At 48.1% G+C, this 15,132-nt stretch overlaps 2 protein-coding genes across 2 annotated transcripts; both read right to left on the reverse strand.

The window, feature by feature from the left end:
* Window positions 1–376: 376 nt before the first annotated feature.
* LOC147596503 (uncharacterized) lies at window positions 377–2,047 on the reverse strand. The gene has a single exon (XM_086771459.1). It carries the CDS (start codon window positions 2,045–2,047, stop codon window positions 377–379), a length of 1,671 nt encoding a protein of 556 aa, XP_086627585.1.
* A 532-nt stretch (window positions 2,048–2,579) lies between these two features.
* On the reverse strand, window positions 2,580–7,359 carry LOC147596504 (uncharacterized). The gene is made up of 2 exons (XM_086771460.1): window positions 5,899–7,359; window positions 2,580–2,603 (listed from the first exon to the last, which is right to left on the reverse strand). The coding sequence occupies exons 1-2, from the start codon at window positions 7,357–7,359 to the stop codon at window positions 2,580–2,582; spliced, it is 1,485 nt and encodes a 494-aa protein (XP_086627586.1).
* Window positions 7,360–15,132: the final 7,773 nt, after the last annotated feature.

Raw genomic sequence — 15,132 nt, forward strand, 5'->3', positions numbered from 1 at the left:
CGCTCCGTTTTGTTCCCAGGAGGAAAAAAAAACAACTGCATCTCAGGCAGGCTGCTCACAGCAACTCATGTCAAGTTGTGAGCCTAACTTTTAGGCCAGATCAAGTCCATAGTCCGCCTGGAAGTCCTCGATGACAAGGTTGAGACAATACTGGTTTTCGATACTGGTTTTCTGACCGACCCTTACACCACCCCGTGGCTCAACATTGTCGTCAGGACCGCATGGTGGTAGCATAACCCTCAAAGGGAGACAGGAAAGAAGAGAGAAAGAGAAAGAGAAAAGTAACAGCAGCATAATTACCATACAACTTTGCAAAAAGTTAAGCTGTTTCTCTAACATACACTAAAAATCTTCTAATTCTATATCATGTTTTTCTCTAGGCAATCTGCCTTGCACTAGCAGATTTTGGAATATCTATGTAGGTTGGAACATTTATCAGACTGTGTGCATTAAGTACGGAAGTCAAACGTGTCAACTGATTCATTATTTTCCAAATTTTGACATACAGTATTGCTGTTAAAACAAAACTTATTAAGACCAGTATTAAGAGAACAATAATGGGGTGACACAATTTGTTCAACATGCCTGTTGCAGTAGGTGACCACCCAAAAACTGTGTCCCACCATCTATGTTCTGAATCTTTTTCTACCCTTTCCAAAACATGGTGGATTTCATCCACATCATGATGAACTGTTACTAAGGTTTTTTGTCCGTTTTCCCTGATCTTTCCCAGGATCTTGATCAAATCCTGGTGGTGTAATAATTTTTTTACCAAAGTGAGATTCATTCCAATTGGTGCAGGTAGCAGTTCATGAATCAGTGTGTAATTAGATTGCAAGAGTTTGTGAGAGGTCACCGGTGCTAAGTAAGAAAAGTCACATCCAGTGATTTTAGTAAAATTACAAACACAAAAATTTGAGTGGTTCCTAGTATCTACAACTACATCACTTACAGCTATGGAATCGCAAACAGTCCGTAAGCATGCACAACCTTTGCCAATATATACAAGTATTGTCTCAGGGTTTTCGTCAGGACGAATCTCGAAATGGCAAATGTTTTGTTCAGTGTCAAGACAAATGTCTTGGGCTCTGATGGTATTGCTTTCACAAATGAATCCTTGTTGTTCCCGCACAATACATGCATCAACATCAATACTTTGCCATTTATGCCCGTTTTTCCGGGCCCATACTCTATGGTCTAGAGGATAGAGTACAGTTCCGTTGTGGTTCAGTCCTAGCGCAATGATTGGGTATATTGTATCTACCGAAGCATTGTGTATGGTTAACACAAAAGCTGTGGCCACGCTGTTGATGGGGTTATAGGTAAAATTAACCAGATACCACCAGGACTGGAATTTCCTTTCAAAGTCAGTGGCACTGTCCCAAACTATTTTCCGAATTTCAGTGGGGAAAGTGCCTTCTTCACCTTCTCTTATAATTGATGCGGCTACTGATTGCATCCACAGTTGAGCTTGGATACAACTGAGAGCCAGGGAGAGGTTGTTTTGGACCACACTGAGTGCATCTATAACCAATTCATGGTCTTTTTCATTCACCTTCTCCCATTTTGGTAATATATTCGATAACATCCATTGATTAGTTCCCAAAGCCAATAGGGAGGATCGTAAAGGATGTTGCAATTTAGTCAGGTCACTACTTGTGGTAGCCAATTTGTTCATCAATACCTCTGAATCAATACTATTTAGAACTCCCAATCCTGTTCCCAAAACACCAGTTAGGTCTCTCTTTATTCGTTTCTCGGAAGGGGTCCGTTTTTGCAGCCAGGTTGTCCATCCCTCGTAAGAGGTTTTTAGGAAAGGTGAGCAAGCTGGCTGAATTTCTGAAGCATTATTTTGCATTGACAATTCAACTTGTTTGAGGGACCATGATGGATTGAATAACATCTGTTGCTGGCCCATATTTCTGATTACATATGGTCCAATCTCGACAATTTTCGGGTTCAGTACAATAACTGGTTCAGTGGTAAGAGGTGCTGTGTTTGTTGTCACGTTGGGGCTGGGAGTAGTAGTTGGCTCAATAATGGCCATTTTAAATTTAAATGTGAGTGCCACGTCACCTTTCTGGTTATTCCAGAGACAGATTACAAAGACAGGTTGGGTTAGTGTAAAATTACTCCAGCATTCCAATTTTTCCTTTTCAAGGACACAGAGACTCTTTGTGAGTACAGATTCATTAGTTCTTCTTACAATAATTTGGGTTGCTTTTTCATGGATAGATCCATTGACCATTCGGCAACCTATTTGAATTTTTTCTCCAATTGTTCCCATCAAGAGGGGAGCCCTGCTGTCTCTGTCCCAGCCCCACTCATGCTCTGAGTACATTTCCATTTCATGCTTAACCACAGTGGCCAAGTTTAAGTCCAACCGTTTAAAAGGTGGTCCCATGCTTCCTGTAAACCTAAGGTAGGCGTGAGACCATGGCCATTCGGTGTTCTTTTGATTACAGGTCAGTGGTAAGATGCAGAAAAATATTGTAAGCCCAATCACAGGTCCAATTAAAAAATTGGTCATTTTTAGAATTTATGCTTCCAAATTATCATCCATGTGCAGCTTTTCCCACTCACTGTTGTCCCTCGGAGTTCTTCTGCAAGATAAAATAACAGAGCTTGCCTCCTTGAGGCACAGTTAAAATGACGGAACTATCCAACGGGTATTAATCCGATGTTCCTTTCCCAGGGCATCAGAGGCTACCCATGCATATGCATTTAGAGGGGTTTTTAGGACCAATGGTACTGTTCCCGCAGTGGGAAGCTCCACTAAAACAGGTTGTCCTGGGAGGTGAGCTGGATTTTTAGAGTCATTTGGTCCTTTTAAAGAAGGGATTAAAGTAGGGGCTTTTGGACAGAAGGCAGTGATTTTAGGGCATCCATTTACCCCCCATCTGTCATTTACACCTTTGACAGCTTCCCACAGGCGAGCATCCCAATTGCCTTCCTGTGGTTTCAAAAGTCGTTTCAGCAAACCATTGGTTCTTTCTACAATACCATTAGCTTGTGGGTAATAAGGAGTGTGAAAAATCCATTTAATCCCTTCACTTCGTGCCCAATCCTGTACTATTCTGGCAGTGAAGTGGGAACCGTTATCAGACTGTATTTCTTGTGGTTTTGGAAAAGTTCCAAACCATTGTCGCAATGCTTTCACAGTGCTTTCTCCCGTAGCCCTGTTAAAGGCTTCTGCTTGGACTAGTCCTGATATTATTTCCACTCCCACCAACACAAAATGTTTCCCTCCTGATTTCTTAAAGGGTCCAATATAATCTACCTGCCACGCATCCCACAAACCTTTACCCTCTCTTAGATGCAGGGGATCATCTTCTAAAGGGTGTCTTTCCAGTCGCCTACGACATTGCTCACAGGCAGATATGCAAGTTTCGCATGTTGCTCTGGTGACAGGCCAGCCTCGAGCAAGGGCTTCACGATACAGGTCCTTAGCTCCTGTGTGTTTACGCTTTACATGCAACCATTCTAGCAGGCGTTCCCAATCTTCTGTGACTTGGTCCTTTTGTACAGGGGCTAGCCTTGCTAACTCATCCGCTCTGTTGTTCCATTTACCCGCTGAGCCCCCATCTGCCTGATGAGAAGCTACCCATCCCACGGCAAAGTTCCCCTGTTTAGCAATGTTTAAGATATCTTGCCATTTTTCCTTTTGCCACACTGGGATTCTGTTAACCTCCCATTCATTTTGCTCCCAAAAAGGCAGCCATTCAGTACAACCCTTAAACACAGCGTAGGAATCAGTATAGATGTGGATGGGAGAAGTGGCTTGAGCTTCACGCTGGAAAACACTCCACACTGCAATTAACTCTCCTACTTGGGCGCTGCCCACTCCCTCTGTAATAATTTGTTCATCAGAGGAGGTATGGAGTGCTACTGCTCGATATTTCCATACTTTCCCTTCTCTTTTTGCGGAAGCATCGGTAAACCAGGCACTCACTGCTTGGTCGGGAGAGAAAGGAGGAGCCGCTTGGATGACAGAGGCAGGTTTATCTTGGCTGCCATCCGAGCTTTCTGTTTCTTGTATAGCCAGGTGTTTTAAAGCTCCTTCAGTCACTGAGAAAATGTTACAGTAGTGTTCAATCTGGGCATACCATTTTCGTACTGAGGCTTTCTGGGCCACCCCGTCAGGGGGAGGGGTCCCACTGATAACTGCTTTTATCACTTTAAACGGGCCTCTCAGTACAATTGGTTGTTGGCGTGCAATTTTCTCTACTTCTATGAGAGCCAGGCTAACCACAAACAACCCTTTCTCCCAAGCAGTGTATCTCCTCTCGGCATCTTTAAAGCTACGAGAATAAAATCCCACAGGCCTAGTTGGACCCTCAGGGCCCCGTTGCCATATATGTACTGATAATCCTGATATGGCAAATCCCCATTCCACCTGAAAAGGGTCTGTAGGGTGGATAGGACCGAGAGCCTGGTGAGCTGTTGCTTCAAAAATTAACAATTGCATAGCTTCTTCCTGAGATGGGGTCCATTCCCATTTGACCCCTTTCCTCAGCAAATCATAAAGAGGTCTAGCAATAATGGAGAAGTCTGGAATATGTTTTCTCCAGAACACCAATAGTCCTAAAGCATGTTGTAAATCCTTTTTTGACTCAGGCATTTTAATCTGATCTAAAGAAGTGAGGGTGTCCGGTGGGATACACGTCATTCCCCCTTTCCACCAAATTCCCAAAAACTTTACTTCTTGTGATGGCTTTTGGACCTTTTCGGGAGGAATTTGCAAACCCAAATTCTCCAAGTGAGAAATTATATTCTGGTGGGTTGTTTCCACCTCCTTTATTTCTTCCCCCCCCACAAGGATGTCATCAATATATTGGTAAACATCTACAGCTTCAGGTTTTGGTATTTTTTCCAATTCTTGGGCTAAAGCATGATGAGCCAATGTAGGAGAGTGCTTATACCCCTGGGGCAGCCGGGTGAAAGTATATTGTTGCCCTTCCCACGTAAAGGCAAAACGGTCTCTGTCCTCTGGTTGCAAAGGTACCATAAAAAACATGTCTTTAACATCTATAGTTGCCATAATTGGGTGAGCTTTCTCCTGAATTATTGTTACCAATTCCGCCAAATTGGGCACTGCGGCAGTCAAAGGTTCGGTGTTGGCATTCAGTCTCCTAAAATCCACTGTGAGTCGCCACTTTCCATTTGGTTTTCGCACTGGCCACACCGGAGAGTTAAAAGGAGAATGTGTATTTATCACAACCCCTTGCTCCCGAAGTTCCTGCATAACAGGTCTGATACCTTCTTTTGCTCCCAGGGGAAGGGGATATTGTTTGACATTAGTTACTTTGCTAAACGGCAGAGAGGGTGCAGTTTGGAGTAACCTAATATTTAATTGGGGGGTCCCAAAAGTCCACCACAAGCCTTCTGGGTCTTTCCAACCTTTCCCTTTAAGGACATCCATTCCTAATAAATTAGTAGGAATATTCCCGATCACCATTGTAACAGTGACAGTGTTTTCCTCTCCCGGCAACGTTAGCTTTACCTGAGCAACACTCATGGCTTCTGTTGATCCTAAAGCATTCAGGACACAAAAACGTCTTCTCGAGGGAGAGACACCACACCTTTGTGCATCTTCTTTAGTCAAAGCGGAGACTTGGGCACCGGTATCAATCAAAAAGGTCACCAGTCCACGTTTTGGACCCACAATAGCCGTAATTAGCAAATCTCCCCTGCTAGTCTTGGTGAGCTGTCGGATATAAATCCATCCTCCATTCCCTCGCTCACCGATGGGGAATGGAGGTTCTAGTTTTCCTGCATCTGGGGAAAAACCTCACTGTTTCTGTTGCCTGTGTCTTCCAAAGGTGGGGCTGTGGGTGTGATGGGTGAGATTTCTTTCCCTTTGGGTGGGTATTGTTTCGGGTTACACCATTTTGATACCACCTTGCTCAGCTTTTCAATGGGTAAACCATCCATTACATCTCTTGGAACACCCTTTTTAATTCCCAAAAGCCACCACTGTTGTCGGGTCATGGGCTGTGCTCCCCCCGCTGTTTTAAAACGAGGGCTAGGTTGACTGATGTGGGGGGGTGAGTCCCTGATTTCTATCTGACGGATTCCTTTTGGTCTGTCCTCTGGGAGTTTTACTGGACCATATTTTCTTCCATAATTTATCAGCTCCTGTGCTACCTCCCCCCAGGTCCACACCTTCGCTTTATCACCTGATGAAGGTCGAGATGGGCTGAGATCGGAGGGAGACACATTCATAGGGCTATTGGTTGCATTTCCATGGCCTCTCATAAAGCCCTCCAATCTTTCTAAGGGACCGAGTGTCTCAATGGTCTTTCGAAGTTGAATCCCCAAAGGTTTAAGTGACTCTGGGAGTCCCCTTATCAAGGGAGTCATGCTCTCAGGGTCCACCGGCAACATCATTGGAGATTCACATCTAGGAGTTAACTTTCTTTCTTTCATCATTTGCAAACAAGCAGCTTTTTGGACGCTTTCCACCAGCTGATCAACTGTGCCAGTGATTGCAAGAGGATCCCCTCTCTCCAAAGGGTTTAGCCCCCCAGCCCAATAAGCAGCTCGCTGAGTTAAGGACCATGGGGCACGATTATCTCCTGTGGTCAAAAAGACGCCAGGACCCCAATATCCCTCAGCCTCCTTTTCACTCAGCTGGATTTGATCTCCCCCGGTTAGAGATACACACCACACATACTCCGTCTCAGATTCTTTGGCAAGACGCCCGTACTCCCGCTTCAGTTTGGCAAGCTCAGTAGCGGTATACGGCGACTCCTTAGTTGTTATCTGTGGGTTGCTATCCTCATCATTCAAATAAAAGAATTCTGTTTTAACCAAAGGTCTTACCCGAGGGTGGTCACCAGAGCGATCCCTCACTTCCTCCAATTTCTTCTGAGGGTATATTGGACTTATCTGTCGAATACCTCTCTCCTCAAGCTTCAGATCTGTCTCACTGTCCAATTCTGAATTCTTTGGATATTCCTCCCTCAAGATAGATTTTAGCAAAAGGTTTTGCTCCTTTTCTCCCTCCAGCTGTTTTTCGAGGTTGGATACTGTCCCCTGAAGGGCCTCCACCAAACGCTGGAGCGACTCAATAATCTGTTGCTCCTGCTCTCGCCGCTTAAGGCGGTCCTCTACTGCTGCTGCCAGACTGGCACCCAGAACAGCACAAACTATGGCTTTGCCTCTGCCAGATTTTACCCTCGCCTCCTTCTGCAAGGAAGTCATTCGATCTACTACGCTCTGCAAATTTGTCCAATTATCCCGAGCCCAATCTTGCCCAGGTGTGGACGGCCGGGCACCATGCTGTGCCAAGAACTCATAAAGCGAGTCTCGATTTCTGACTAACAAGGAGTACCGATCATCAACTTTTCCTGCCATTCTTATTACGAAGGGACCAAACCCACTTCGGAGAGGCTAAACTTAGTTTCCACACACGCAGTTCCCCTGCGTCGCCCTTCTCTTCCCCGAGTGGTTGAAGGGACCAAAATCTACTACAGGGAGGCCAAACTTAAGTTTCCACAAATGCAGACTCTCTGCAGTCGCCCTTCTCTTCCCTGAGTAGTCAGCCTCATACATATGAGGACAGATCCCCCTTTTGCACTAAGAGATCTGATTATTAACTCCCGTCAGACAGAGTCCAAACCTCAGTTCAAGTCCATTAGGTGTGTGAGGTGTGCGGGAAATTCGGATCAGCCCCCTTGCTTTCTAGACACCTCTCATCCGAATGGATGTAGGGCTAGGTGCGGCTGGACCGAACCGTCCTTCCCCTGTTACAGACCACACACAACCTGCACCTCTCTGTCTTTCAGGATCCTGCCGACTACGCCAGTTTAAAAAAAAATGTCACGGCCCACTCGGGACTCGTGATGGTCCTTTTAATGCGATCTCGAAGTGCAAAATTACGGCGAACACGCCAAAGGGGTTGGTTTCAATCAAACAGCACAAACTTTATTATTTTGCCCGTAAAGCGGCGTGCAATAGGTGAAAGGGAGTGAAAAGGAAAAGTAAAGATAGGGAAGGGGAAAAAAAAAGAAGATAATAGCTACCACCGCGGGTCCAAGGCGTCCCTATGGTCCCAGGTCCAGGCAGCGTCCCGCCGGTCCTCACGATTGATGTCGATGTCGATCCTTGGTGGGGAGAGCTCTTCGGGGGTCTCGTTGTTAGGGGTCGACCTTTTATGCCAAGTGGCAAACCTTGCTCCTCCTTACTTCGGGGATCTCCGCCTGCTCTCGGCCCTTAGGATAGAAGTATTTTTTTTTGTACATTATAATTAGCAAAGTTCCGTTAAAGGACACTTTCTCACCGTTGTTTTTGAGACAGCAGTTGTGATTCATCCTCCTCGATAGCAGCTGCACGGTTATCTCTGCCAGTTTTGACAACAGGGATGAGCCGTGGCACCTCTGCGCCACTCTGTCTGCCGCTTCAAGGATGTTGTACATTTTGTTGTTAGGCCAGAGTCGGCCTTGTCCATAACCGCTCCGTTTTGTTCCCAGGAGGAAAAAAAAACAACTGCATCTCAGGCAGGCTGCTCACAGCAACTCATGTCAAGTTGTGAGCCTAACTTTTAGGCCAGATCAAGTCCATAGTCCGCCTGGAAGTCCTCGATGACAAGGTTGAGACAATACTGGTTTTCGATACTGGTTTTCTGACCGACCCTTACAGTGGGCAGTGCTAGAAATATGTAACAAAGGAGGCTGGGTGGTGACAGGTGCCCTGGGGCACCTTCTGGGACTGTCCATGCCACAAAGGGAATGGACCAGCCTCCTCTTTCCTGCACTTGTCTGTCTCAGCTGCCTTCCAGGAGACTGGGCTCTGCACCACACACCCACTGCAGCGTGTCCTCGCTCTGCGTGGTCAAACATCTACGTGAACATTGGTGTTGGCCTCTCCCAGGCACTTTCCAGCACAGTCTAGCCCCTCTCCAGCTCTTCCCACCTCCCCTGCCTGCTCCCCAGCCCAGCCCCACAGAGCAGCCCAGTCTGGGCTGGCCCCATGGCAGTGCCCGCTGCAAGGTGCTGCAGAGCTCTGGCCATAAACCCCCCAGCCCCAGCTCCTCTGAAGTGCACAGCAGTTGCTGTGGGGCAGGGAGGGGTCTCAGGCGCAGGGATGGAGGTTCACCATGGCATGAGGAAATGGATGTCAGTGAAACTCCAGTACCCTTGGTCTCGGGACCAGGAGATGCCCACCACAGACTGACTGTCCCTCCTCAGTGTCAACTGCTCTCCCCGGGCCAGCACAAGAGTCCTGGGCAGGTGACAGAGCAGCATGTCCTGCCCTTGTGCTGCAGAAGGAGGTTTCTCCTTTTCATTGATTCCTCCCTGCAGGCACAGAAATGCTCCCTTGCCCTTCTCCAGAGTCATCTCTGCTCCCCAAGAGCCTTTCCCAGCTGAGCGTGTCTGTGCTGGCCTGGTCAGCTGTGCCTGGCTCCCTCCTCATGCTCTGTGCAGGACCCTGATCCTGCGGTGCTGGATCTTTGTGTTCTTATTCTCCTTGGTTTTGTTCATTTTGATTTAACATACTAGTCTTTGGGGGGATTTTGTGACTTTTTTTCTGTTTTTAGAAGGAAAAGCCATTTCCAAAACTGATCTGGGATGCAGCTACAGGGACACAGATGTCTTCAGGTACAGTGACACAGGCACCTGGTGCCAGTTCAGGTGCCCTGGGACCCTCTGCCTGGCCCATGCAATCAGTGTCCAAGGCACCCTGGTCTTCTGTAGGAGACCTCCTGTCCTGTCTGACAGCGACCAGTCCCAGGCAAACACCTCAGCTACAGTGGGGCCTCTACAAGGGGCACTTTATGTCCCTGGTCAGAAAGCTGAGCTCTGCCTGGAAGGAGGAAGAACTGCTTCTAACTTCTAAAAATCACATGAATACCTTTATAACAGCTGAGATAATTGAATCCTTTTCCTAAAATGATATTTTTCCACCATGCAAGAACAGGAATTTCCAGGGAGTATATTAATGGGTGGAGAAGAAATATTGACCTTCACTTGTATTTGCATTGCCGGGACTCTGGCCATTATACCGTGTATTCTCCCAAATCATAGAATCATAGAATGTTTAAGGTTGGAAGGGACCTTCGAAGGTCATCTAGTCCAAACCCCCTGCAAGGAGCAGGGACATCCACAACTAGATCAGGTTGCTCAGAGCCTCAGCCAGCCTGGCCTTGAACGTTCCCAGGGATGGGGCTTCCACCACCTCTCTGGGCAACGTGTTCCAGTGTTCTACAAACCTCAGTGTAAAAATTTTTTCCTAATATCCAATGTAAATCTACCTCCCTCTATCTTAAAACCATTGCCCCTCGTCCTATCACAACAGGCCCTACTGAACAGCCTCTCCCCATCTTTCTTGTAGGACCCCTTTAGGTACTGGAAGACCGCTATCAGGTCTCCCCAGAGCCTCCTCTTCTCTAGGCTGAACAGCCCCAACTCTCTCAGCCTGTCCTCATAAGAGAGGTGCTCCAGCCCTTTTATCATCTTCGTGGCCCTCCTCTGGACCTTCTCCAACTGGTCCATGTCCTTCTTGTGTTGCGGGCTCCAGAACTGGACACAGTACTCCAGGTGGGGTCTTACCAGGGCAGAATAGAGGGGCAGAATCACCTCCCTCGACCTGCTGGCCATGCTCCTCTTGATGCAGCCCAGGATGCGGTTGGCCTGGGCCTCAAGGGTGCATTGCCAGCTCATGTTGAGCTTCTCGTCCACCAGCACTCCCAAGTCCTTCTCCTCAGGGCTGCTCTCAATCCATTCCCAGCCCAGCCTGTATTTGTGCCTGGGATTGCCACGACCCAGGTGCAGGACCTTGCACTTGGCCTGGTTGAACCTCATGAGGTTGGCACGGGCCCACCTGTCCAGCCTGTCAAGTTCCCTCTGGATGGCATCCCTCCCTTCCAGCATGTCGACAGCACCACACAGCTTGGTGTCATCGGTGAACTTGCTGAGGGTGCACTCTATCCCACTGTCCATGTCGCCCACAAAGATGTTGAACAGGGCCAGGCCCAACATGGACCCCTGAGGGACGCCACTCGTGACCGGTCTCCACATGGACATCGAGCCGTTAAGCACCACTCTCTGAGTGCGGCCATCCAGCCAACTCCTTATCCACCGAGTGGTCCGTCCATCAAACGCATGTCTCTCTAGTTTAGAGAGAAGGATGTTGTGTGGGACAGTGTCAAAAGCTTTGCACAAATCCAGGTAGATGATGTCTGTTGCTCGTCCCTTGTCCACTGATGCTGTCACCCCGTCATAGAAGGCCACCAGATTGGTCAGGCATGATCTGCTGTTGGTGAAGCCATGTTGGCTGTCACCAACCACCTCCTTGCTCTCCATGTGCCTTAGCATGGTTTCCAGGAGAATCTGCTCCATGACCTTGCCAGGCACAGAGGTGAGGCTGACCTGTAGGCCTGCTTTAGGAATCATAGAATGGTTTGGGTTGGAAGGGACCTTAAAGACCACATAGTTCCAACCGCACTGCTTTGGGCAGGGACATCTTCCACTAGACCATGTTGCTCAAAGCCCCGACCAACCTTATCTTGAACATTTCCAGGCAGGGGACATCTACGGCTTCTCTGGGCAACCTCTTTAAGTGCTTCACCATTCATGTAGTGAAGAATTGCTTCCTTATATCTCATCTCAAGCTAGTCCATTTCTTTTGAAGTCATTACTCTTTGTCCTATCACTACATACCCTTGTCAAAAGTCCCTCTCCAACTTTCTCGTAGGCCTGCTTTACGTAGTGGAAGGCTGCTAGAAGGTGTCTCCAGAGCATTCTCTTATCCAGGCTGAATAGCCCCCACTCTCTCAGCCTGTCCTCATTGAAGAGGTGTGTCAGCCCTCTGATCATCTTTGTGGCCTCCTCTGGACTTGGTCCAATAGGTCCACATCCTTCTTATGTTAGAGTCACCAGAGCTGGACGCAGTACTCCAGGTGGTGTTTCATGAAAGCAGAGTAGAGGGGGAGAATCACCTCCCTCAACGGGCTGGCCGTGCTTCTTTTGATGCAGCACAAAATGTGATTGGCTTTCTGGGCCGCAAGCACAAAGTGCTGGCTCATGTTTGGCTCAGTGGAGTAACTGCCACAGTCACACATGGAGTAACTGTCATCATCTTTTCTAAGCACCCCATGGAAGTCTCTGGATGTAGAAGCCTGGGCCTCCATGGGGACTTTAATGACCCTGACATTTCTGGAAGAGGAACACAGCAGCATGCAAACACTCCAGGTGGCTTTAGGACAGCTTATTGTCACAGCTGCCAAATGGGTCAACAAGGGCAATGCAAACCTGGATCTGATATTTACAGAGAATGAGGAGCTGGTCAGTGGTGTGAAGATTGGCTGTTGTGACCCTGAAATAGTGAGTTCTGAGGTGCTCGGAGGAGTGTGGAACAACAGTAGAAGTCTGCAGATTCTTGTCATCAGTGGAGCAGAATTTGGCGTATTGTGGGGAGTTTTAGTGGGGATCCCATGGTCAGCAGCACTGATGGACAGCAAAGCTCAGTGTACCTGGTCTTGAAGGACAGCATCCTCCAAGCACAGGTATTATCTGTTTCAAAACTCAGTTGAAATTCGAAAGGCAGTTCAAGGGCATTATAATAAGATGTGACTAGTTTAGAAACAATTAAAGGAGAAATAAAGATAATATGTGGACCCTGCTGAATTCAGTAAGAGTAGGTGGAGATAGATCTGAGATACTCCATGTCCTCTTTGCCTCATATTTCACCAACAAATTCTCCTCAGCCATTGTGCCTCGTGACAGGGCTCTATAGGAACACAACCAATGATGGATAGGAATCAGATCAGAGGTTACTTGAGAAACCACAAATATTACCAGTTAGAAGAAAACAGATGTGTAAATCTATATTTATCTTGAGGGAACGTGTCATCAGCTTGTTCATTGTTGTCCATGGTTGATGGAAAAGAAATATGAGACTCTACAGAACAGTGTCCAAGTTCTCAGAATGAAGTCTTCTTACACTTTTTTTAATACGATGCCTCTTCAGCACATGTTTCAAGTTCTTCCTGATATCTTCATTCAGGGGTTGATGCAGTTGCCCACGCAGAGGTGGCCAATGCCTCCAGGATACCCAGGGGCACCTGAAGCCCCTACATGGGACTGGGAAATGTGACCCAGGGCTGATGGGAGCATTTCTGGAGCAGGAGATGGTGGACAGGCAGGAATTGAATGGAGGAATTGAATTACACCCAGAGACTTGGCTTGTTAGGGCATTTTGCATGTTAATGAGCCCTCTGGTGCCAAGTTCCTGAACTGGAGGTACCGAAAGTGGATTCAAGAGGCCTCTAGAGCAGTAAAAGTCAGCAGCAAACCTCCAAGTCTCTGGAAATGTCAGTGGGCCCAACTGATGGCCATCTCTGAAGAGACCATGAAGGAATGGGGAGATAAGGTTCCTGTTCCTGTGAGCTGGTGAAGTAGGAAGTCAGAGGCACTGCTTACAGGTGAAAAAACAGTGTTAAGACAACTGTTGAAAGCCCTTGACATGTTTCATCGAGCAGGATGATCAAGGACTGACCCCACACCGTGGGCAGGGGGATCATTTCCTTCATGGGATGCTGAGGGCCATTCCTGGGAGCACTGAGATGTGAGGGTGTGTGATGCTGAGTGCAGGAGAGCAGTAGGACACCTCCCAGCCTCTATGGAGAGCGGGGAATGGGAAAAAAGCCTTGTGGCTGTAAGGAACTGGTGTACTCCTAGGGGTCTCACTGGAAGACACAGTATCCACAGTAGAAAGGAAAAGGATTTCCATTCTGTTGGGGGGTTCGAGTCTCAACAAAGAGACCATCTCCACCCCTGCTTCCCCACCTCACTCTGACCCCATGCTGTCCCAAGTTTTACTGAACGCACAATGGCTGTGAGTTCCCCATCACCTGTGCAGCTTCTCCCAAATACCTACTAATGCTCCTCGATTAACCAAAGAGTGCCAACCCCCTGACTCACTACAAACCTATTTAGTTTCGTGTCCCAGCCCTGAACTGCACATCCTCCTTCTTCTGCTGCCTCAACATCAAAACTGAACATATTTCACTTGAGCATGACACACTCCCACCCCTCGCCATTTCACATCTTCTTCCTCTCTTTTACACACACACTGCCACACACACACCACTGCATCCCTGCACTCCCATGTGTCTCATAATATTTCCTCTTCCCCTGCAGTGATGGGAACTCAGCCCAGGACGTTTGTGCATCTTCCATGCTCATGGATGTTTCCTGAGGTCCATCCAAGCATGGAGAGTGAAGGAAGAAAACAGGTGTCTCAGGGCTGAAGGCCAGCCATGGCATGAAGAGACAGAAGACAGTGTCTCCATGTGTCCCTTGTGCCTGTCTCCAAGACATCCTTCTTGTCCACTGCCAACAAGTCATTCCATGCCAGCTGCTCTCCCAGGAAAAGACTCCTGGCCCAGGGGCTCCTCAGGCTGCTGCAGCTCCCCAGCAATAGAGAAAGCTGCCCCAAGCTGGTGCATTCAGAAATAGGTTTCTCTTGGTCATTGGTCCCCTCCTGGAGGCACAGATTTGCTCCTTTGCTCTTCCCCAGGGGTGTCCTTGCCCCGAGAGAGCCTTTCCCCTGGGCAATGTGTTCATGCTGACCTGACTTGCTGCCCCTGACCCCTCCCTGTGCTCTCCACATGGCCCTGAGCTGCTGGCCCTGCTCTGCAGAGTGAGGGGCTGTGGTGAGAAAGCCATGGGGTGACAGTCCCAGGCAGATCCCTGTGTGGAATGTCGATCGTTCATCATCTCCAAGGGAACCAGACACCCACATGTTAAGGCTCAGCCCAGGCCCGTTCTCAAAAACCTTGCCCCACGCCCTCCTCCCCTCATCCCATGGAGAACCCCAGCACAGCAGCACGGTGCTGTGGGGGCAATTCCTTCAGCCTGACCTCAGCTTTGGAAGAAGAGCCCAAGCTCCAAACACTGATATTGTAGAAACTCTCTTTTATTACTAGGATGCAACATGGGAGGGTCGCTCTACCACTGTGTCAGACACACGTGAACAGACCTCTGGGTCAGACAGGCTGGGTCCATGCCTCTGGTGAAGTGGAGTGCGTGTAGGCATGGACAAACATGCTTAGCATAGATAAAATGTCCAAAGCGCCGTTGCATGCTGAGGTGAATTTGCAATGATTTCTGTAGAGACATGGGCAGC

The sequence above is a fragment of the Chlamydotis macqueenii genome, chromosome Z (assembly GCF_036417535.1).
Source record: "Chlamydotis macqueenii isolate bChlMac1 chromosome Z, bChlMac1.mat, whole genome shotgun sequence".
NCBI lineage: Eukaryota > Metazoa > Chordata > Aves > Otidiformes > Otididae > Chlamydotis > Chlamydotis macqueenii.

Excerpts from the sequence above, each read along its gene's own strand:
- LOC147596504 (XM_086771460.1), bottom strand. The coding sequence starts at position 7,359 with ATGGCAGGAAAAGTTGATGATCGGTACTCCTTGTTAGTCAGAAATCGA. Across the intron at positions 2,604-5,898 it reads TTGAAAAGCTGAGCAAGGTG|AAGAACTCCGAGGGACAACA; the intron begins GTATCAAAATGG and ends TTTATCTTGCAG.
- LOC147596503 (XM_086771459.1), bottom strand. The coding sequence starts at position 2,047 with ATGGCCATTATTGAGCCAACTACTACTCCCAGCCCCAACGTGACAACA.